The 22,840-nt window shown below is 40.5% G+C and overlaps 1 protein-coding gene and 1 non-coding gene across 15 annotated transcripts in view; one reads left to right on the top strand and one right to left on the bottom strand.

The window, feature by feature from the left end:
- Positions 1–22,840, top strand: part of RNF144B (ring finger protein 144B) — a 193,942-nt gene that overhangs the window by 104,340 nt on the left and 66,762 nt on the right. For 12 of the 14 annotated variants that reach the window (XR_004259689.1, XM_032247736.1, XM_032247735.1 and 9 more), the window contains one exon: positions 11,804–12,004. Coding sequence is in view for 13 of the 14 variants with exons in the window: in XM_032247736.1 (XP_032103627.1) it covers positions 11,804–12,004 (201 nt within the window). In the remaining variant the exon portion in view is untranslated. Of the gene's footprint in view, positions 1–9,574; positions 10,116–10,460; positions 10,522–11,803; positions 12,005–22,840 lie in introns of those variants that run through there. The other 2 variants (XM_032247738.1, XM_032247742.1) reach the window with 2 other exon arrangements.
- LOC116529872 lies at positions 14,264–14,365 on the bottom strand. The gene has a single exon (XR_004259720.1). It is a non-coding gene; the product is annotated as a small nucleolar RNA U13 (small nucleolar RNA).

The following is a 22,840-nucleotide window of genomic DNA, read 5'->3' as shown; positions in this document are numbered from 1 at the left end:
CAAAGGAAAGTAGTTAGATTTCTAATAAAACAGCTTCTATAATAGAATGTATTGTAGAATCCCAGTTTAGACCAGAACTCTCCCTAGGTCTTAAGGGAGACCAAAAGTTGTCATAATCTCGGGTTATGCATTATAGTGCTTATTTTATCAGGTAATTGCTGATGAAACAGACCGAAACTCTGGTTCTATAAGAGCCATTCTCACATTTAAGTTAAAATGAAACTGATTGCCGGGTCTACAGGGAATAGGTATCTTTTGCTTATTCTTTCTAGAACATCTTTTGTTTTTCTTGTGAGTTTCAAGGATCCTGGTCTAAGTCTCCTGCTCATGCATATATACTCTTCACATTCAGATTTCCCAGAAATTAATTCCTTCCTGTGGGAAATGTTCTTTCTTCATTTTCCCCTAACAGACTGTCAGTTTCTTACTGCTTTCTGCCGCATGTGTCTTATCAAGACATTAGCTCTCAGTTCTTTATAGGACTATCTCTGCTCTTCTGATTTGGCATTTCTGGACGTTTATTTGAACATTGAGAAGTATGAATAAAATCACAATGTATCTAACATTTCTAAAGAAGCACATTGGGGGTGTCTGTGCCCAGAAACAAAATAAATGAACTTTGGGATGACTCAGTTATTAGGGTGTGGGTAAGAGGCGAAAGAAACCTAGCCAGTCCGGAGTTGCTGGCTAATTAGAGTATCTGGCTGCTGTAGCTTTCACTGAAATGAGCCTCCTCGTCCCTTTCACATGTAATCCCTCGGTGAGTCTCTCCTTCTCCGTAGTTTATCTTTCCTTCACAACCCGGGTCCTTTTCATGCGTAACAGTGCCTTAAATATTTCTAAAACTATCTTGAGGGGGAGAAAAACCTAGAGCAGATCCTCAAGGCCATTTGTAGACCAAGGTCATGGTTTCACACAACCCCTGCTCTGCCCTTGCACAACTTTGACTGGCATTTTTATTTTATTTTTGTAGTGGGCATGAACTTAGAAAAACGGGAAAGGGAAAAACCTCTGTTTCAAAAGTAGTCTCTGACTAATTAATGGTCTTGATGATGTTAAAATAAAGGTAAATATGTATAGTGAACGTGAACAAAATGTTGAGTAGAATTGGGTTGCTTGGCTTTTGATTTAAAACAAACAAAGCTCAACCAAAAAAAAAAAAAAACCCCAAAACCCCAAAGCAATCACCCTAGATAACTTGCTCCTACACTACTGTGCTGGAAGTAAGGCTCGAGTGTGGTCAAATCCTGTCCATTTACCCAGAGTTTTACAAATATTTACAGTTATCTATGCCAAGTATCTTTGTACTGAGCCCCAAAGAACATTCTCAGCATTCAAAAGCCCCATTCTCATGAATGGTTTCAGTTCATTGGCAATTTAAAGGCATTCAGGCTTCCAAACTAGATCAGCTTAAGATATGCCTTTTTAAAATAATCAGTTTTGGGGTGTCAAACTATGAACCAGGCTTTCGGATCCAAACTCTACAGCAGAGAGAAAAGTATGCACTCTCTGGAAAGAAAAAGCTTACTTTATTTATCTACGTGGTATGACCATTTAGCTTCCTGAAAAACATCTTTCTCTTCAGTAATATGAACATTTTTAATCTGAGGAATTTTAGAATTCAGTACTTAAAATTTCCTTCTTGAAAAGTCATTTCAATATTTTAGACATTTAGAAACATTTAAGTGTATGCCAGAATCCCTTCTCCAAAGTGTTTCTGCTAACCCTGGCTTCTGTGTCTCCTCTGGCCTTGACTTTATGACATTACTTTCTTGGTGAGTGAAGTTCTTAGTGTTTGAAATTTCCAGTTGAGATAGAGGTCAGGAATCATGCCGAACCCAGATGTTAGTGAAGGAACAAAGTCTGAGCGGTTTTGGGACTAAGCCTACTTTGTGCAACTGATTATTTTGGATGTGGGAATAGGGCCAAGCTGCCAGACAATTCATGCTTTTCACTTGGGCTTTGGGGAATAGGTAACTGTAGCCATTGCTCCTAAATACTGAAACATTTCTTTCAGGGGTGCCTACCTTAATTTACAGATGCTCCTTACCTACTACAAATTGTCAATATTTCCAGCTTGTGAATTTCTGGAAGTGAATACAGATGAGAACCAGGCCTTTAATATTTTCTCTCCTCCTTGTTCAATCAGAAAATTTAACCACTCTATTACTGAGTGACTACGATTTGCTAGGTGCTATGATAGATGCTAGGATATAAAGATGGCTAAGGGGTGGTGTCTGTCCTGAAGAAATTCTCATAAGCTCGAAAGTGACTTGGGACTAGAGTGATAGTTCTTAATTCATGTTGCTTTGCCAGATTATAAAAAGTATTTTGATGTTTGTCATCTCAATCATCTTAATATTTTTGGTACTGTTACTTTGACCATTTGACCATTAAGTAACCGAAGAGGTATGTGACACCTAAGTTAATTTGTATAAATATTGTAATTTACGTTTTTTACCTTTAGGTGTATGTGGGAGGTCTTGGACTAAAGTTTTAGTTTTATTAACTTTGGCATTTGCTATTTACCTAGTCAGTGAGTTCTTTGGAACCTAATGCATCATACCGTAGTGGTTATTAAAAAATGGATAACTATATATTAAATAGAGTAAAAATGACCAGTGGTTCTACAACATGGAATGGGGAGCTTCTCATCTATGATCAGATCTCTTTCTTGAATTCAAAACACAACAATCTAGGTGAAATACACTTTTCATATTCATAGCTGGAGATACTTATGATCACATGGCTTGTAGTATTTATTAGGAGCATGCTTTGAAAGCTGTGTCCTATTATTTTTTAATTCTTTTGAAGTCATGAGTTTGAGTCCCAGCCCTTCATCAACTTGTTCTTTGTTTTTCTTGGGAAGACGGAAGACGACAACCCATTTCTCTGTGGGACTTGTGGCTGAAACCATAAACCCACACATTCTCCTGCATGTGATAATATGAAATCCTCTGTTGGCAACGTCCTCAACTAGTTGACCCTTAATAAGTAGGAGCTGGGTTTAATCACCTTTATATCTCTAGCACCTAATGTGTAAAATTTGTTGTTTGTGTGTTGACTTTGTTTCCTTCATGATAAATTCCTGTTATAGGAAATTAATTGGCAAAGACATACAAAAGTTTACACCTGCACTTTGCTCAGGTGGGATGAAGATTCCTCTTCCAAATGGGTTTCCAAATTGTCTCTAATTAAAATTTCTATATGAAACTTTTAACTTTCACAGGAGGGGGTAATATTGGCACATGCTTTTATTCATTTGAAAAAAAAATTTGATTTGGATATTTGTGCTTTATCAGGTCTGGTTTCTTGGTAACTTCCTGACCTGAGAAATCCACCTGGCTCTTGCTCTGTAAGGCTATTTGAAATACCACTTCTCCTTGATCAGTTAATTACATCATTGTCTGACCTGCCTTTAAGTGGTGTTCCTTCCTGTTTCTGAGCTTTGTTGTTATGCCAGGCAGAGGGAAGAAAATTATTTTGCAGGGCTGTGTGAATAATTGTGGGAGGCAGGGAACCACTGATTAAAACAGGAGTGGGCAAGGCGCAGGGGTGATATTGAAGAGGCAGCTACCATGATGAATGCAAAATTGCCATGCCAAAAATATCATTGAGCTATTATTCTCCTATTCACTCCTACCTTCTTTGATAAGTTTATATTGTTAGGAAAACTGGGAATGGATTTCCACCTCTTGGGCCTTACCCTGTAGCATAATGAGAACATAGAAAAAAGGCAAGAAGAAAGAAATGTGCTTTTAAGAAAAAGGAGCAGCATTTTGCAGATGTTAAAACTAGATGTGCCAGATGTTCTCTCCTCTGTAGGATTTGGAGTTAGCTTACCACAATGTCATGTATATTGTTGACAGTGCTGGCATATCAGCACCAATATACATTTTGCAGGAAAAAATATTAGATCTCATGAAATTCGTTGTAATGGACTTTTTCTGTAACCTAATTTCAAACAGCAAAGAGACTGTTCAGAAAACAGTTCTTGCTGATACTTTTAAGATGCTTCTCCTTCCTGATGAAGTGCCTGCTTTTTTTACCCACAAAAAAAGGTTAATAGGGATATATTTGCATATCAGCTCCATTTTTAGAAGGTAATAGTCTCCAAGTTACAAAGTTGTGATCTCATTGCCATCCTAGAAACTGTTGAGATGATGATGTTAAAACTAAGGAATTGTAGACTAAAGTGCTTTTTGAGCACTTTAAGCCATGAAGTAGTAGAGAGAAAACAGAAGTCCTCTTCCCTACCACAGGAGGCACAGTGATAAACCGTGTATTTATAACACTGCTACCTCACAGAGCCTGAATACGTGAATATTTACTTCCTCACGTCTAAGACGTAAGTATTTCCTGGTTTTGCTTGTGTTAGAGAATATTTTCTAATCTCTTTTATTTTTTCAAGTAATGACAATGTATCTCATGTGCGATACCATGTATGTACTCATTGGCTTTGAGCATTATTCTTTTAAACAGTAATTAATAGATATACAATATATTTCAGTAATTACATTTCCCTGACTATGAGTGGGTAAGCCTGTGTTTCTATTGGTTCGTGTCCTCTTAGGGGATGCATTGGAACTGTTTTTCTGATTGGAAGGATGTATGCTGGTTCACCTTGTCCTTGAATGACCTTGAAGGTGTAAGCAGAGAGTAGAGCTACAACACTGGCCACAAAGGAGGTCTACCATTAGCCCTCGCCTCCTTCATTGTTCTTGCTACTGCTGCAAGCCAGCAGGTCACCTGCCATTGTATTTAGATTGTGTTTAGGGTGGAATGTCAGCTAATTGCTGATAATGGTCAGCACTTTATTAGACTCAGTCTGTACCATTTGGGTCACTAATAGTTTCTGTTAGGAACATGAACCAGTAGCTAACTAAACTACTCTATTGGGCAGAAGTACCAAGATCAACATAATGCTGATTTTCAGATTGTGTCGAGTGGGAACTGGTTGCCTGGTGTGTTCTTAGCTGATGTTGGGAGAGCTTTCCTAACAAGGCAAGGATACGACTTTAGATGGCTGCTCTTTTTTCTGCTTTATTAGAATATTAGCTTCTGGAGAATGTATCTGCATTATACAAGGCAACCCTTCAGCCTTTCTTCGTCACCAGCTGCCCTTCCTGAAAACTTTCTTTTTTGCTACCTCCCTCCCATATTGATGCATTCATATCTGTTATTGCAGCTACTTCACAGTGATGACTCCATGTCTCGCAAGGGCTTATAAACACGTTAGACTATTCATATGTCTCATCTTCTATTTTGTTCCATGTTCTTGAGTAACTCCTAGACTGTCATAGCATAGCTTGGAATTAAGACCTCAGTGCAGATCAACTGGACTTTTATTTACATTAATATCCTGTGACATCAGTAATATCCAATTGATTCATTTTAGTAGCATTCTATTTCTTAGTCTCTTTAGTTGTGCTTTAGCAATTTCTCCAAATTTTAACGTTTTTACATAATGATGTGAAAATTCCAAAATAATTAGGAATGAGTGTCCTAATAATAATTAGGATAAGTATCCTAATAAAACATTATCCTTTCCAATTACACTATCTTTTTGGGCAAGGGAATAACTGTGGATTTTGGATAGTCAAACAGACATAAACTACATTGGTTAAAAATGCTTTGAATGGCCAAGCACAGTGGGTCATGCCTGTAATCCTAGCACTTTGGGAGGCTGAGGCAGGTGGATCATGAGGTCAGGAGTTTGAGACCAGCCTGATAAATATAGTGAAACCCTGTCTCTACTAAAAATACAAAAATTAGCTGCATGTGGTGGTACGTGCCTATAGTCCCAGCTACTCGGGAGGCTGAGGCAGGAGAATTGCTGGAACCCGGGAGGTGGAGGTTGCAGTGAGCCGAGATTGCACCACTGCAATTCCAGCCTGGGCAACAGAACCTGACTCTGTCTCAACAAAACAAAACAAAACAAAAACACAGCTTTGAATGGCCGGGCGTGGTGGTTCACGCCTGTAATCTTAGCACTTTGGGAGGCTGAAGTGGGCAGATCACATAAAGTCAGGAGTTCAAGACCACCCTGGCCAACATGGTGAAACCCTGTCTCTACTAAAAACACAAAAATTAACTGGGCATGGTGGCGGGCACCTGAAATCTCAGCTACTTGGAAGGCTGAAACAGGAGAATCACTTGAACCCGGGAGGAGGAGGTTGCAGTGAGCTGAGATCACATCACTTCACTCCAGCATGGGTGACAGATCGAGACTCCATCCCCCCTGCCAAAAAAAGAAAGGAAAAAAAAATACTTTGAATGTTGGCTCTCCCATCGTTTGCATTTTTGGAGCAGATTGAGATTGCTTTTTCAGGCCATCAGCACAATATGAACATTCCTTATACATCCTTTGCTGAAGTATTTCTTTCTTTGGCAATTCTGATGAAAACACATGAGAGAAAAGGTGACTTTCCTGTTCTGTCCTATCAGATAGTACTTGCTTCTCATACAATGAACACTTTATAGTAGGAGACACACATAAAGCAGGTAGAGCTGCTGGTTCTCCTTTCCTGGTAATTTAGCTCAAACTCAGATGCTTTAGCTTGGCTTTCCTTTCTTACATGACCCAGCCAATCTGTCTTGTTCTGTTATTAGGTATATGTAAGCAAGTGATACCTGCTACCAACCTTAGAATGCCTAAACCTGAAAGGCAGTTGTCAGATTTCTCTTCTTTTTTTTTTTTTTTTTTTTTTGAGATGGAGTTTCATTCTTGTTGCCCAGGCTGGAGTGTAGTGGCCCGATCTCAGCTCACTGCAACCTTTGTCTCCCTGGTTCAAGGGATTCTTCTGCCTCAGCCTCCTGCGTAGCTGGGATTACAGGCACCCACTACCATACCCAGCTAATTTTTTGTAATTTTAGTAGAGATGGGGTTTCATTATTTTGGCCAGACTGGTCTTGAACTCCTGACCTCAGGCAAGCCACCCTCCTTTGCCTCCCAAAGTGTTGGGATTACAGGCATAAGCCACCATGCCTGGCCCAGATTTCTCTTCTTTCCAAGGTGTCCCTTGCATTCTCTGCCAAAATTATTTTCCCAAGGAGTTCTTGAAATTCAGTGAGAGGCACAGTCACATCTGTAATCACTGTCAAAGTAATGATAATTGTTACATTTTAAAATCAGGTGGTGGGGTGGGTAATGCAAGTCACTTTCTTATTTCTGATAGAAATGTGAGGTATGAGGCTGAACAAGTTGAACAACCCAGTAAGAGTGAGTTAGCCTGTCTCTGGAATGAAGACTTTTCTTGAAATCTGGAGGGGAGTGGGTATGAATTGCCTGTGCCCCTATGAAGTTGTGGCTCGATGGGAGGGACAGGAGGAGCTGGGAGTGTGTTATCAAATGTTCTGAGCTTCAAGAAGCTCTACTATTGGGGGCTTCATGTTATGAAGACCAGTGAATCTTAAAATGACACAAAGGAAGAAATGCAAGGAAACCTTGGAGCCATTGACAGGCATCTCAAGTGTGGGGCAATTCATTAGACGCTTTCGGGAGTCTCCTATTAACTGCTTGAAGGGCTTATTTTGCAATGAATCAATGGTGAAAGGATTTCTTGTTTGATATTCTTTTTTTTTAATAAAGTTCTCACTGCATGTCATTCACTTTTTAAACATTCATTGTTGGTTTTGCCCAAAGTGCAAAACTAATGGGTTAGTTTTTAGTCTGCGCGTGGGGCAGGTTTAGGCTTCTGTGATGGTGCCTGGGGGGCTGCTGAGTGGGGAAGGTCAAGGGGGGCTGGCCCTGGACACCCACCGTTGGGTACCAGTGCTTGTCTACCTGAATCTGTTTTATACACTGGTGGTTTGACTAAGATTTTTGTTTTTTGCAAAGCTCATTGCTTGAAAAATATCTGAGAGTCATTGCTTTAGGGAATTGGTGTTGTACATAGAAAAATAAATCACTTTTTGAAGAATCATTTTGGATTGTTGACATCTCAAAGAGGCGAAATATGTAACTTTTTTCCTCTGTCACCGAGTCCTGCCTGTTTGGAATGCTTGGAATTTTTTAAACAAAATGCTTCTCTGCTATGTAAAGCCTTTTCTATCATGAAAATATTTTTACATATAACATATATTTTTTATAACTTTGACTTCATAGCCTATAGGCATGTAACGCCTTAGTTTTAAGGAGTACAAACTTACGTACTGTTTATAGTAAGAAACAATTATGTTTCACATGGCCTCGATTGCCACAGTTCCTAGTTCTACCTTCAAAAGAAGACAATTTCTAAGAAATATCCAATTGTAGGTATTCAAGTATGGATAATAATTGAGGTATTAGAGGAATCCAATATGTCTTTCAAGAGTATCCAATTAATTTCTAAGAGGTATCCAATTATGTCTTTGTTTTTCAAGAGTACATTAAAACTTTGACCTGTTAAATGTCTCCTAAAAAATAATGAAGAGTAAGACTGAAAAATACCTGGATTTCTTGAAGAGCAGCACCCAGATCTCTCGCGAGGTCAGAACATCAGACTTGGCTCTTCACACCAGCTTTCTCCAAACGGCTAAGTGTATTTGACATTTGGAGTGTGGGATGGTTCTGGCCTGTGTCATTTCTTTTCCCCTACTCTGGAAGCATTTACTACCAAATATCTTGTTGATTTACTTGGGGTTTCTCTTGAAAGAAAGCTAATTAAGCAGTGCAGCAGTGTTGAGAACGTAGAGATGAGAAGGCTGCGTGCGGTTGGGGAAGCTGGTGGGACTGTGTGCTGTGAGCTGGGGAGTATTGGAGACGCAAGCTAATGACAGTTGTTTAAGTATGAACTGGGAAGAAGGAAGAGGTAAAATCATTCATGTTTATGCCTGTGTTGACCCTAAAGAGAGGTTTTTAAAGAAACTCAAAATCCTGAATTCGAGGTGCCGGTCTATTTGAATTTAATTTGCTCTTGGTTGATAGCTCCTCAGTAGTTAACGGAAGAAGAACACTGTGTCTTGAACCTTACTGGACCTTTGCCGAGAAAAAACATGTCTTCCACATGGAAACGTGGAAACACATGGAAAACATGGTTTTTAATTACTTGGAATCAAGTCTTCTGGTACTGAGTACTGGGAGTAGGTGAAAAATCTGAAGTGCTTCACGTTGCTAGAGTTAGTAATTGTTGACTTTCTGGTATGACTTAAACTGAATGTGGACAAACCGACAAGCAAATATCTCATTTATTTTTTTACCTTTCCATCTCATTGAATTTGTTTTTCGCCTACTTGTTTTATTACTTTTGTACTTACATATTGAGACTTAAGCTATTGTGGGACTAGGTAGCAAAGGACATACATGTAATTTCTTTTGCCCGAAAATTAACAGGAAAAGAGTTTGCTTCTTGTAGAGGGGAGGTGTATTTGCTATTATTTATTTTTTCTTTTTTTGAGACAGAGTCTCACTCTGTCGCCCAGGCTGGAGTGTAGTGGCCCAATCTTGGCTCACCGCAAACTCCGCCTCCCAGGTTCCAGCAATTCTCTGCCTCCGCCTCCTGAGTAGCTGGAATTACAGGTACTTGCCACCACGCCCAGCTAATTTTTGTGTTTTTAGTAAAGATGAGGTTTCACCATCTTGGCCAGGCTGGTCTTGAACTCCTGACCTCGTGATCCACCCGCCTCAGCCACCCAAAGTACTGGGATTACAGGTGTGAGCCACTGTGCCCAGCCTATTTGCAATTATTTCTATGGCAGTATTTATTAGAATTGGCCACTCTTTAAAAACAGTAAAAACTATAGGATTTTGCTTTTGTTTAATCAGGACATGAAGTTTTCTGATGTGATATACAATATGAATATGTAGGGAAATTATTTTCACAATTATTTAGTCTCTTTCAAAGATAAAGATTCAGAATAAAAACAATCTAGCAGAAGAACTTGGATTGTAGTTTTTATTTTTCAGTCTAAAAATACCTTTTCCCATAGTCATGCCATGTGTGGAGTCAAATTTTGCTCCTGTACAACTTTAAGGACCTTAAGGATAGCTGTGGTCATGGACTTCAACTCTCTCTTTCTCTTTCTATTCCCCTTCCTCCTCCCTTTCCCAGCTTCACATGTCCATGTGATATCCACGTAAGGCAGCTCTGGTGTAATGGATCTGGCACTGGGCTTGGTGGCCTCAGAAGGTTGAGGTTTGTATTCTGCTCTGCCATGTACAAGCTCTGAGAACTTTGGCAGATTACCTAACTTCTCAGTACCACAATTAATCTATAAAATGAGGAAAACAATTATTTCATCATCCCAAGCAGAAACTCTGTACCCGTTGAACATGCCAGGTGAGGAGGTGTACCTGTCTCTACCTCCTGTGGTCCCAGGTACTTGGGAGGTGGAAGCAGGAGGGTCATGTGAGCCCAGGAGTTCGAGGCTGCAGTGAGCTATAATTGTGGAACTGCACTCAAGCCTGTGTAACAGAGAGACACCCTGTCTCTAGGGAAAAACATAACCCACAATCACTCTTCATTTCTCCCTCCCACCAGCCCCTGGGAACCTCTATGCTACTTTTTGTCTCTCAGAATTTGACTACTCTAGGTACCTCATGTAAGTGGAATTATATAATATTTGATTTTCTGTCTGATCTATTTTAGTTAGCATGATGTCAAGGCTCATTCATGTTGTAACATGTCAGAATTTTATTTCTTTTCATTCCATTGTATGTATATGCCACATTTTGTTCATTCTTCTGTTTTTTTGGTTTTCATTTTCTTCTTTTTTTTTTTTTTTTGTGACGAAGTTTCATTCTGTCACCGAGGCTGGAGTGCAGTGGCACAATTACGGCTAACTTGAAACCTCTGCCTCCCAGGTTCAAGCTATTCTTCCGTCTCAGCCTCCCAAGTAGCTGGGATTACAGACACGTGCCACCATGCCTGGCTAATTTTGTATTTTTAGTAGACATGGGGTTTCACCATGTTGCCCATGCTGGTCTTAAACTCCTGACCTCAAGTGATCCACCTGCCTTGGTGTCCCACAGTGCTGGGATTACTGGCATGAGCCACTGCACCCGGCCTCATTCTTCTGTTGATGGACACTTGGGCCGCTTCAACCATTTGGTTATTGTGAATAATTTTGCTATGAACATGGGTGTGCAAATATCTCTTTGAGATTTTGCTTTCGGTCTTTTGAGCATATACCCAGACGAGGAATTGCTGGATCATACGTTACCTCTTTGTTTAACTTTTTGAGTGACATTCTATTTTTAAGAACTTTTGAATCTGTGGAATTGATTGTAGTGGTGCAACTCCTAAATGATATGTTTGCTCATAGTGGTATTCCCCTCCTCAGCTTTATTGAGGTATAATTGACAAATTATATGTATTTGTGGTATACAGTGGGGTGTTTTGCTATGCATATACATTGTGAAATACTTAAATCAAGCTAATGAACATTATCACTTCTCATTTTTTTTTTTTTTTTGTGGTGAGATCATTTAAAATCTACTGTTGGCCATTTTCAAGTATACAGTGTATTATTACTAACCCTAGTCACCATGCTGTATGAAACTCCCCAGAACTTACTCATTTTGTCTAAATGAAACTTTGTAAGCTTGACCAACATCTCCTCATTCCCACCTCACCGTAGTGGTCTTTTAAGTTCCGTAACTCATAGGATGTGAATCAGGACCGTGAGGTCAGCTTAAATTTCAGGACTTTAGGGACATCTTGCCAAGGTAGCACACTCTCTAGCCCGTGGTTCTCAGAAATGCATTCGCTGTAAGTTGAGGGATAACTGAGGGTGAGAATTTGATCAGCTGGCCTCCCGCTGTGTTGGCTAAGCAAGAGCTTTATCAATCCATATAATATTTTCTGCTTTTGACCTTTTATAGGGATTGAGGAGACTGAAGAAAGTTGAAGACAGGCTGATGGGCTCAGCTGGTAGGCTCCACTATCTCACCATGACAGCTGAAAATTCCACTGCTGGAGACCTGGCTCCAGCCCCCCTCATCACTTGCAAACTCTGTCTGTGTGAGCAGTCTCTGGACAAGATGACCACACTCCAGGAATGCCATTGCATCTTTTGCACAGCTGTAAGTTTTCTTTGATGCGTTCACTATGAGAAAATACATTGGGAAAAATTATAAAAGTAGGATATAATTCTGCAGTTTATTAAGAAGCCAGACTTTGCTGCAATATGATCCTGCTTTGGAAAGCATTTCATATTTGAATCTAATTCCAAGTAGTATCTTAAATGGTTAATCATGGGTTTACCTGTTCTAGGTAAGTATAATGTATGTTTGAAATTTATTTATTGGCTGAATAGTCTTTCTGTTAAGGTTCAAGGTATGGAACTTACTTGCAATTCTGTAGTTAACTGTAGCTATGGAACAGAATAGAAAAATTTATTTTTTATTCTGTAGTTAAGTACCACCTATAAGAAACTTACTAGGTATTTTGAATGATGGAGAAGTCAGGTAGCAATTTACTTTATCTACTGAGTTTTCATTCGTGTACTTGTTCATCTTCCGCAAAGCATATGGTAGAAATTATACTATGTCATGACTCCTTTTATTCTGTTTTCACAATATGCGGAATGCTTTTTATTCCACTTAATGAGAGCCCTGTAGATGTCCAGAAGTGGGCTTACCCCTTTTAGTGTGACACCTGCTATCAATACCTGTGGCCTTTACTGCCACTTTTACTTGAAGGTTGTTGGTTGGTTAAGGTATAAAGAGAGAAAATAGAGTTCCTGTAGGGTTCTATGACAGAGAATAGCATTGTTTGTTCATTTAACCAACAGATATCTATTAAGCAGGAACAATGTCCCAGGAATGGTTCTAGGCACCAGGATTTCTCAGTTAAGGAAACAAAACCCTTGCTTTTAGGAGCTTATAGTCTATCCAAGAAAGTTATGTAGGAGTTCAGGGCTGAAAGGATGTTGCTGTTTTAAATAGGGTGGTCAGAAGTCGGCCTTGCTGAGGAGTAATGTTTGTACTGTTTCTCCTTCCTCTTGTTTGTTTACAGGAAGTAGAGAAATGGCCTTGTCATCTCAGAGCAACTTCAGTTTCCTTTGGTCTTGCTTTGTTTCTGAAGGCTGTCCTTCAAAACAATTATTTCTCTGGCTTTCTCAACCTTGCTGCAGACCTTTGTTAATCCTTGAAACAAATGAGTCAGAAGCAACATTTGGTGAAAACTAGGATGCAGATATTTTGCTGAGGGTTACTGCTGTTTAAAAGAATTCAGTTTTTGCTATGACATTTAATAGTGCAGAATTCACGTTTGTGCGTCAACACTGGGCAGATAACACGAGTGAAGGTTGTATTTCATCTTTGCAGGGAAGTAACACTGTCTTGTTATTGTTTCAGTAGATTTTTGTTCCTGATTAAAAACAGCATGGCTGCTTCTCATTTCTCTTTCAGCAATTTCAGGGGAGGAGTTAGGACAGTTAGCTTATTTCATCATCTAGATTCACGCTTCCTTACTGTTAGGGAGTGCTCAAAAGCAGGAAGTCAAATAGCTTAATATTTTTGGTATCCCTCAATTTTGGACCTTTTTGCACCACGAAACATTAACTTTCCCTGGTATCCTCTTACGCTATTACCTATGAGCTGCCAAAATAGTAAGCGATGTAGTATTACATTAGTGTCTGTAAGATTGCACTATGAATCAGACTCAACTGAAATACTGCTCTAACTTTTTTTTGGTTAGAGATTTATTTCTTCTTTTTTGAAGAATGACTTAAAGATGTGTCTAATACTTCCCAGATGTTAATTTGCATCTGTATTACAGATGTCAAATGTTTTGTGTTTTCGAGACTGAAAAGAAATTTGTGGCCGGGCGCGGTGGCTCAAGCCTGTAATCCCAGCACTTTGGGAGGCCGAGGCGGGTGGATCACGAGGTCAAGAGATCGAGACCATCCTGGTCAACATGGTGAAACCCCGTCTCTACTAAAAATACAAAAAATCAGCTGGGCATGGTGGCGTGTGCCTGTAATCCCAGCTACTCAGGAGGCTGAGGCAGGAGAATTGCCTGAACCCGGGAGGCGGAGGTTGCGGTGAGCCGAGATCGCGCCATTGCCCTCCAGCCTGGGTAACAAGAGCGAAACTCCGTCTCAAAAAAAAAAAAAGAAATTTGTAACTTTTTCATATGCTACATACTACTGACTTCTACTTTTAAATAGGATTGGACGACGTCTCCCAATTGCTTGTGCCTACCATGTCTTTAAAACGGTTTTACTGAGAACCAACCCCCTGCCTCAGAGAGTGTTCACATGTAGTGATCTTCCTGCTGTGTTTGATGTTATGCTGGTATATACTGGCATACATAATGTATATGTTTTTTTCTTTTCATGTCAGCCAGGTAATGTGCTTATGGTGTAACAAGGTTTGAAGGAGGCATATCTCACGTGACTGTGAGAAGCCAATCATCATGCTTATGGACTACAAAAGTATCTATACTGGTGTATTTTCTTGGATTTATTAAAGATTTAACAATGCTCTATCATTGTCCTGTCCTAAGAGGCATCCCTGGCCAATTTGCTGTGAACCTAGCTTTTTTTTGTTTGTTTGTTTCCAAGATCACCACACTCCAATTCCAGCCCTACCCCAACTCAGCTGTGGAATTGGGCACATGATTAACCTCTTTGGGCCTCTGGTTTCTCTGTGTAAAACAAAGGTGCTAGGATCCGTCACAGTGCTCCAAATGTGGGGTGCAGTGTACTCTGGGCGTGCAGAAGGGACAGATGTGGCGTATCTGACTTGACCATTGCATATGAATCCGTTCTTTTCTTGTCTTTAGGGAGACCTGGTCTTTAAATAGATGCCCCCACCCCAAGTATGTTCCTCGGACCACCAGCTCTGGGAAACAGAGCTATCCTTGAATGAAATGTTACATAGTCAAATTAGCTTGGAAACTGCAACGTTCTTCTATTCCTTTCTAGGAGGGATGTAAGGCAGATTTGCACTTTAGAGGCTCTGTGAAATCTTGTGGTTAAAGGGAAGCAGGGGGTCCTGTTTAGCTTCTCCTGATGAAGGCTTTCCATTTGACCATGCCACCTTTTTGAGTGGAACATCTATTAACTTGCCCACAACCGGTGCTCTGAAGAACACTGCTTTAAATTGTTTCATGTTGGTAATTTTTGATTTAAATGACACCCAGGGAAAGGAATGTGATGGATGTTGCTTCAATAAGCCGTCAGTATTATCTAGGTTCTTGTTAAAGGATGTTCTGGCTGTGAAAATGGTCTCTGTTAGACTATTTGCTCAGCTTTAATATGTAGAATAAAATGTAATATAAAGCAAGAAAAGCTTTATACAGGAAAAAATGGGCATAGCTCTCACTGGCATGACTGATGTCATAGAACATGAGGTGTATTATAGAACCAAAGAGGTTGATATCTTGGGGTTATAGAGAGGGAGATGTAGCATAATTACTTCTTCAAATTTGAAGGTGAAATATCTCAGGGATGTTGGTCTATTAATGATATGCAAAGAGTGTTTGTCTCTCCCTCCCTCTCTTTTGCCTGTATATTTAACCCAAATATGAAAATTCTAACTTTCCTCTTCTGGGTTTGCAACACATTCCTTTAGATAATGCCACACAATGTTAATTCAAGTGAAATGAATTCACCAGTCAGTTATCCAAGTAATGGAAATTTGTGGAGTTGCTCCCTTATGTACAATGTTTGCTTCTGATTTATTTTAGAAGTGATTCTGTCAGCCATGAATTAAGGAATAGTGAAAACATAGTTGTTGCTTGTTTTTATAACCTAGATAATTTCACCTGAAAAGAGTCGGTATGTTGGGCATGGCCTATTTACCTTTCAGATTAAATACAGGATGTGCTAAGCAAAAAGAAAATAAAGTCCAGCCATGTTCTTGCCTTTTTTCCATTACATTCTATTGGCTCTGGGTAGTTAGAACACCTTTTACTATTCATTTCTTGGAGCCAAATGGATTTTCCAATGTTTAAAAAGTGAGAGGAAATATAAAACATTTTAGACCAAGCCTTTCTTTCCCTTGGGGCCTGTTGGCGACCTTTACGAAAAGCCCACAGTTGGTTTGGGAGACTGTGTTAGTCCATTTTGTGTTGCTATAACAAAATACAGAAGCTAGGTAATTTATGAAAAAAAAAAGAGGTTTATTGAGTGCACAGTTTTGCAGGTAGGAAGTTAGAGAAGCATGGTGCTGGCATCTCCTTGGCTTCTGGTGAGGATCTCATGCCAGGTCAAAACACAGCAGAGAAGGTCAAAGGGACAGTGGACCTCTGCAAAGACACAAAACCTAAGGGGCATCCTGGCTTTATAACAACTCACTCTGGCAGGAACTATTAATAATTCATCCCCACAAGAACTAATTCACTCTCACCAGAGCCAGAAGTCAGCCACTACCCAGAGAGTGATGCCAAGCCATTCCCCGACTAGGACTACCTCCCAACACTACCGCACTGGGGATCAAATTTCAGTGTGAATTTTGGTCGGGACAGACAAACCATATCCAAACCACAGCACAGATATTTACAGTTTGGGAGGATTTGCAGCGTGTATGTGCACACACAGTTTGGTAACTTTCAAATGAAGCATAAATCTGTAGTGGATCTTTCCTGGGTTCTAACTGTTATCTGCATTAGGAGAAAGGAATGCCACTTTCCTACGCCTGCCTCTGCTCTTCCCTTGCAGTATAGCATGGTGTGTTAGATTCAGATATGGAGATGAGAGGACCCAGGCTCAAGTTCCGGCTTTGTCATTGATGATGTATGGATTTGGGGCAAGTTGCTTGGCTTTTCTAAACCTTAGTTTATTTGTAGGATGGAGGAAGGGAGGAGTTGATAATACCAACCTTTCTTTCCCAGAATCCATCAGTGTGCTGAGCTGTTATGTTCTTCAAAAAGATTTCAGAGAAAGCAAAGCCTGTAATGATTTGACTGGCTTCCTCACTAGTCTTTTATAAAAAGGTGGCTATGTAGGTAATAGCAACCTCACCACTATTCTGAGATATCCAGAGATTAGCAATTAGGATAGAGGGAAATGCCTCTTTTGGGTTTGTTCAAAGTGTGACTTTGAATGCTTAAAGATCTAGAATTAGGACTTACGGGGGAAAAAAAAGCACCAAAACAACTTTGACAGTAAATAGATGAGCACATTTCTGGTAGATGTGGAAGATTCAGATGAAAGGGTGTTTCAAAGTACCATACATTTAAGAACTTGCTTACTTCCAAGAGCATAATAATATAATTACCTGTTGGCCTGATATGTTATTCTAATATCATTTTAAGTACCTTTTATTGAGGACTCTCTGGAACCACAAGAAATAATGGGGCATCTTACTCAAGGCCAGTGTCACAGAATGATTTTCTGTTTCCTCTTCTGGTCATGAGACCTGCCAACCTTCCCCAAGGCTTTTAAACTTACCAGCTCCAGATTCCCATTTCTTCTACTACTATTAAATGAGCCGATGTAAATTCTGCCAGTTCAAAGCACTCTATTATTCTGTTAGTTTCTGTTATTCAAATAAACTTGTTTGCAAGGTTTTATGCTTTCCTTTAACTTTGCTCGGGGTAGTAAATCAGTGAATTTATCTTTGTTTGTGAAATGACTTTAATATACTCCCTGCTTCTATTAAGAGAATTAATGACAATACTATGGTGACTTTTGTATTTATCGGTCAAGTCACGAGTTTATGATGCCAATTTTATTGGCTATATTTTTCCACCCACAACTGAGCCACTGCAGGGTCAGATGGCATCTGTGGAGAAAGAGCAAGCAGTAACAGCATGAGAAATGGATTAGAGATGACTCAAGGAGGAGCTGGCTTCCTGGACCTATGATCTCATCCATGCCTAATGCTTACCGCTTACTTATTCAGGGAAAGTAGTAAAATGTGGCAAGGGAGGAAAGAACAGCAGAAGAAAGCCATACTATTAAGGCCCTGATGTCTTTGTCATAGCATCATAGTCCTAGAATTGGAAGTGACCTTACATCTTTCAGTTCCCCCACCCTCCTAATGAAAGAAGTCCTTTTCTGGGATGCCAGCATGATTTGGCATTTAAGAGAATGGGTTTCAAGTTTGGTAGCTTAGGCTTTATTTATTCAACAAATGTTTGCTGTGTCTTGCATAGTTCTGATGGTTTGAATACAGTGGTGAACAATCACATTAAGCCCCGCTTTTCAAATATCTCAACTTTTAGTGTGTGACATAGATGCTAACAAGTAAATGCAGAAGTCAGATGATGGTATGTGCTCTGGAGAAATGAAATGATGCAAATGCTGATTGTATTAGTCTGTTTTCACATTGTTATAAAGAACACCTGAGATCTAGAAAAAAAGGAGATTTAATTGACTCACAATATTATGACTGGAGAGGCGTCAGGAAACTTAAAACCATGGCAGAAGGGGAAGCAGTCACATCTTACATAGTGGCAGGCAAGAAAGAGAGCACCATCCTTATCAAACAGCCAGATCTTGTGAGTATTCACTATCATGGGAACATCGTGGGGGAAACTGCCCCTATGATTCAGTCACCTCCCACCAGGTCCCTCCTTCAATATCTGGGGTTTACAATTCAAGATGAGATTTGGATGGGTACACAGAGTCAAACCCTATCACTGATTTTATCCAGAAACACATACACATGCCCAGAAATGGGACATATAGGAGGCATCCTGTGGCCAAGTTGATGCACAAAATTAACCGTTATGCATAATAATAAACTACAGGAGCCAGGGTGAAAGCAAGAAGACTACTTAGAAGGGAAATATAATAATCCAGGCCAGAGATGGTAGTGGCCTGGACCAGCAGGTGGTGGCTATTAATGTCTTTAGGCAGTCTATTGGGTCATTTTCTTTCATGTAATATAGTGATAATAAATCATCTCATAAGATTATATGGAAGATTACAATAGATAATCTAGATAAATTACTTACTACATTGCCAGAATACAGCTAGCATGTATAGCTCTACTGTTTTTAGTGTGGTTATCTAGCTTTTGAATGATAATTTCCTGGATTGGGACATACCATGGTATTTCCAATTCAGTAACTGGAAATTTCTAAATTGAAACTGTCTTTTTTTCTACATTCATTTGAAACTGGTTTCTATGTAAATTCTAACTATTGGTGTTAATTCCTCTCTCTAAAATACAGTTGGTTAGAATCTAATTTTACTATTCCTGTTTGAAATAGAATTCTACTCACTAGCTGCATATTATTTGAATGAAGGTTTTCTTTTTGTTAGAGGGCAAAAGTCAGGTTACTGATGAAAAATTCTCCCAAAGTGCTCAGTCCAATGTAGGAAACAGTGAACTATCTAAGTAGTGAGATTATGAGGCCTGCCTCTAGTTCCAATTCTGTCAATAACTCTATGACTGGAATCAAATCAGTTCTCTGGAATTTCCTCATTTGTAAAATGGTGGCTTGGTTTGGGATCTCCCTCCCTCCCTCCCTCCCTACCTGCCTCCCTTCCACCCTCCCTCCATCCCTCCCTCCCTCCCTCCCTCCCTTCCTTCCTTCCTTCCTTCCTTCCACAGAGTTTCACTCTGTTGCCCAGGCTGGAGTGCAGTGGTGTGCACAAAGCTCACTGCAACCTTTGCCTCCTGGGTTCAAGTGATTCTCCTGCCTCAGCCTCCTGAGTAGGTGGGATTACAGGTATGTGCCACCACACCCAGCTAATTTTTGTAGTTTTAGTAGTGATGGAGTTTCACCATGTTGGCTAGGCTGGTCTCAAACTCCTGACCTCAAGTTATCTACCTGCCTTGGCCTCCCAGAATGCTAGGATTATAGGTGTGAGCCACCGTGCCCAGCCTAGGATTTTTCTAAAACCATTATTTCTTTTTCTTCATCATTTTCTCTTCTTTAAACCGAGAATCCTCAATTACTTGAACCAGTCAAATTATTCTCCTATCGGGGGTTTCAGTTTGCTAAGGGAGATAGATCATTCATCTTATTAGTTACTATTTTAGTATGCATTTATCTTTCACATTTAGGTCCTGTAATCAAATTAGTATGATCTTACTCCATTTGGGATGGAAACATGACTGTAGTGAACACTGTAGCATTCATTCAGATCCCTCTTCAGGGCAATGTTTCTATCCTCCATTTCCCAGGGACTGGCTTATGGAACAATGACTGATTGCTGCAGGGGTAAAAATGTCTTTCCGGTTCTGCTTAATGAGGTGCAGCTGCGAAGAGCCCTTCCTACCTTCCAAGTACCCTGCTGGATTTTAGGACCAGATCAGGCCCTGGTTGCAGCTGCATTGTGGGTCAGGATCTCCCTCTGTCCACTTCTATTCTCCTTACTTCCTTATAGGCAAGACTCTGGTGAGAATATACCCTGTAAATCTTCTAAATGGAATTCTCCATCCCTGAATCCATTTCTAGGGAACACAGTTGAAGACACAAATCTGTGAATTCTTATTTTTCTTCTGGTAACGCCTCTACCTCTATAGTCCAGAAAAGTGTTTCCCTTTTTTTCTGTAAAATGAGCATCTCATGACCTTTACAGGGTCTGCCTTTTCTCCCATTGACTCTAAGTTAACTAATAACATGCGATATATTCCTTAAATGTGTTATATTCCTGCTTTATTTGTATATTTACACAATTCTATAGAAACTGGAAAATTCGGCCAGGTATGATGTAATTCTAGTACTTTGGAAGGCTGAGGCAGGTGGATCACTTGAGGCCAGTGGTTTGAGACCAATCTGGCCAACATGGCGACACCCGTCTCTACTAAAAATACAAAAATTTGCCAGGCATGGTGGTCCATACCTGTAATCTCAGCTGTTTGGGAGGCTGAGGCATGAGAATCGCTTGAACCCTGGAGGTACAGGTGGCAGTGAGCTGAGGTCTTGCCCCTGCACCCTAACCTGGGCAACTGAGTGAGATTGTCTCAAAAAAAAAAAAAAGACCCTGGAAAACTCTTCTTTTTTTGGGGTGGATCTCTTTGAACACACATTAACATATTTTACCTTCTTGCAGTAGGTATATTAAGAAATAGTAACTTATTCTCTCCCCCACCCTCTTGGATTGACAGAATTCTTTTGGGACAAACTTCACTTGTATAACTAGTTGTTGTTTTTTCTTTTCTTTTTTTTTTTTTTTTTTTTTTTTTTTGAGACTGAGTTTTGCTCTTGTCCCCCAGGCTAGAGTGTGATGACGATGTTGGGTCACTGCAACCTCCACCTCCTGGGTTCACACGGTTCTCTTGCCTAAGCCTCCTGAGTAGCTGGGATTACAGGCAGGCTCCACTACACCCAGCTAATTTTTGTATTTTTAATAGAGACAGGGTCTCACTATATTGGCAAAGCTGGTCTCGAACTCCTGATCTCAAGTGACCTGCCTACCTCGCCCTTCCAAAGTATTAGGATAACAGGTGTGAGCCACCATGCCCAGCCTCTGTAACATTTCTTACCTCGATCATAGGCTTAACAAATACTTTAGGTTTGGCATTGGGGTAAGGGGTAAACAGTGGGTTCCAGTATGTCGAACAAGATTTTATTTCTTTTTTACAAAGAAAGTTATGAAAAGATAGTTTGGTGATCTGTGCTTATATGTTGTGTAGACTTTGCTCCCTTAAGCATGCCTTTGGAAATGCTTAATTCTTCAAACTACGTATCAGAATGTAATAGGCTGGCCAAACATGCAAATCACGACCAGAGAGCAGGCAAAAGTTGGTTTCTGATGAGAAAATTTTTCCACTCTTGCCACTAAGTCACCCAAGTTTATTTATTCTTTGGAAGTTGCACCCTTTTTCCAATATTCTCTAAGTCTGTTCCCACTTTGTCCAGACTCTACTGATCCACTTGTTACTAGTGTGTGCCAGGCATGCTATTAATTGTGGAGCAAGTGGCAGTCACCAGACATAACCAGCCCTGCTGTTATGTGTGCAGCAGACCCTCTGATGAAGGAAGTACAGTGTGCTATAAAGCCTGCAGGAACCCACCTCAGACTCAGGGAGGTAGGAGGTTTCCTAAGGGATCGCTTGATGGCATTGTTGATGGGGCTACGGGTGAGAACAGTGTTCCAGGGAAAAGAGGCCGGCCACATGTGAGAACACAGAGTCAGGGAGGAGTGAGCTGCTGAGGAACCAAACCGTCAGGTGCTCCTGGGACACATTGCTGGAAGTGTGGGCGTGCTCAGGCAGGAGGCCGGAGAGGCAAACAGAGACTAGACGGAGGGCCTGGGATATTGTGTTTAAAAAACGTTTTGGAGCTGCTGGAAGGCTTTGTTTGGGAATGAGATAGGGAGGATGGCGTTGGCACAGGGTAGAGAATGGACTGAAAGTGGGAAAGACTGGAGCAGGAGGAGGGAAGTGTGGCAGGTTGAAGTAGAGCTTAGAGAACAATGCCCTTTTCAACTTAGGATACGTGTGTATGGCAGACTGCAGTTTTAATGTCAAGAGTACTTAAATTATTTTTATGTCCCCAATTTATCTTTTTTCCTATCCATTTGGGATACTGTCAGACTTCTTTCTTTCTCTCTCTCTTTCTCTTTTGCTTCCCCTCTTTTCTTCCCTCCCTCCCTCCCTCCCTCCCTCCCTTCCTTCCTTCCTTCCTTCCTTCCTTCCTTCCTTCCTTCCTTCCTTCCTTCCCTCCTTCCCTCCCTCTCTCCCTCCTTCCTTCCTTTCCTCCCCTTTTTCCCCTTCTTTCTCTCTTTCTCTTTCTCTCTCTCTCTCTTTCTCCTTCTCTCACTCTTTTGACAGAGTCTTGCTGTCATCAGGCTGGAGTGCAGTGGCACAATCTTGGCTCACTGCAACCTCCACCTCCCTGGTTCAAGTGATTCTCCTGCCTCAGCCTTCCAAGTAGCTGAGACTACAGGCACATATCACCACGCCTGGCTAATTTTTTTTGTATTTTAGTAGAGACAGGGTTTCCCCATGTTGACCAGGATGGTCTCAAACTCCTGACCTCATGATCCGCCCACCTCAGTCTCCCAA

Source organism: Sapajus apella, unplaced genomic scaffold (assembly GCF_009761245.1).
Source record: "Sapajus apella isolate SASKATOON/1434 unplaced genomic scaffold, GSC_monkey_1.0 scaffold63, whole genome shotgun sequence".
NCBI lineage: Eukaryota > Metazoa > Chordata > Mammalia > Primates > Cebidae > Sapajus > Sapajus apella.
The sequence above is the reverse complement of the archived record's forward strand: the minus strand, read 5'-3'. Positions and strand labels throughout refer to the sequence as shown.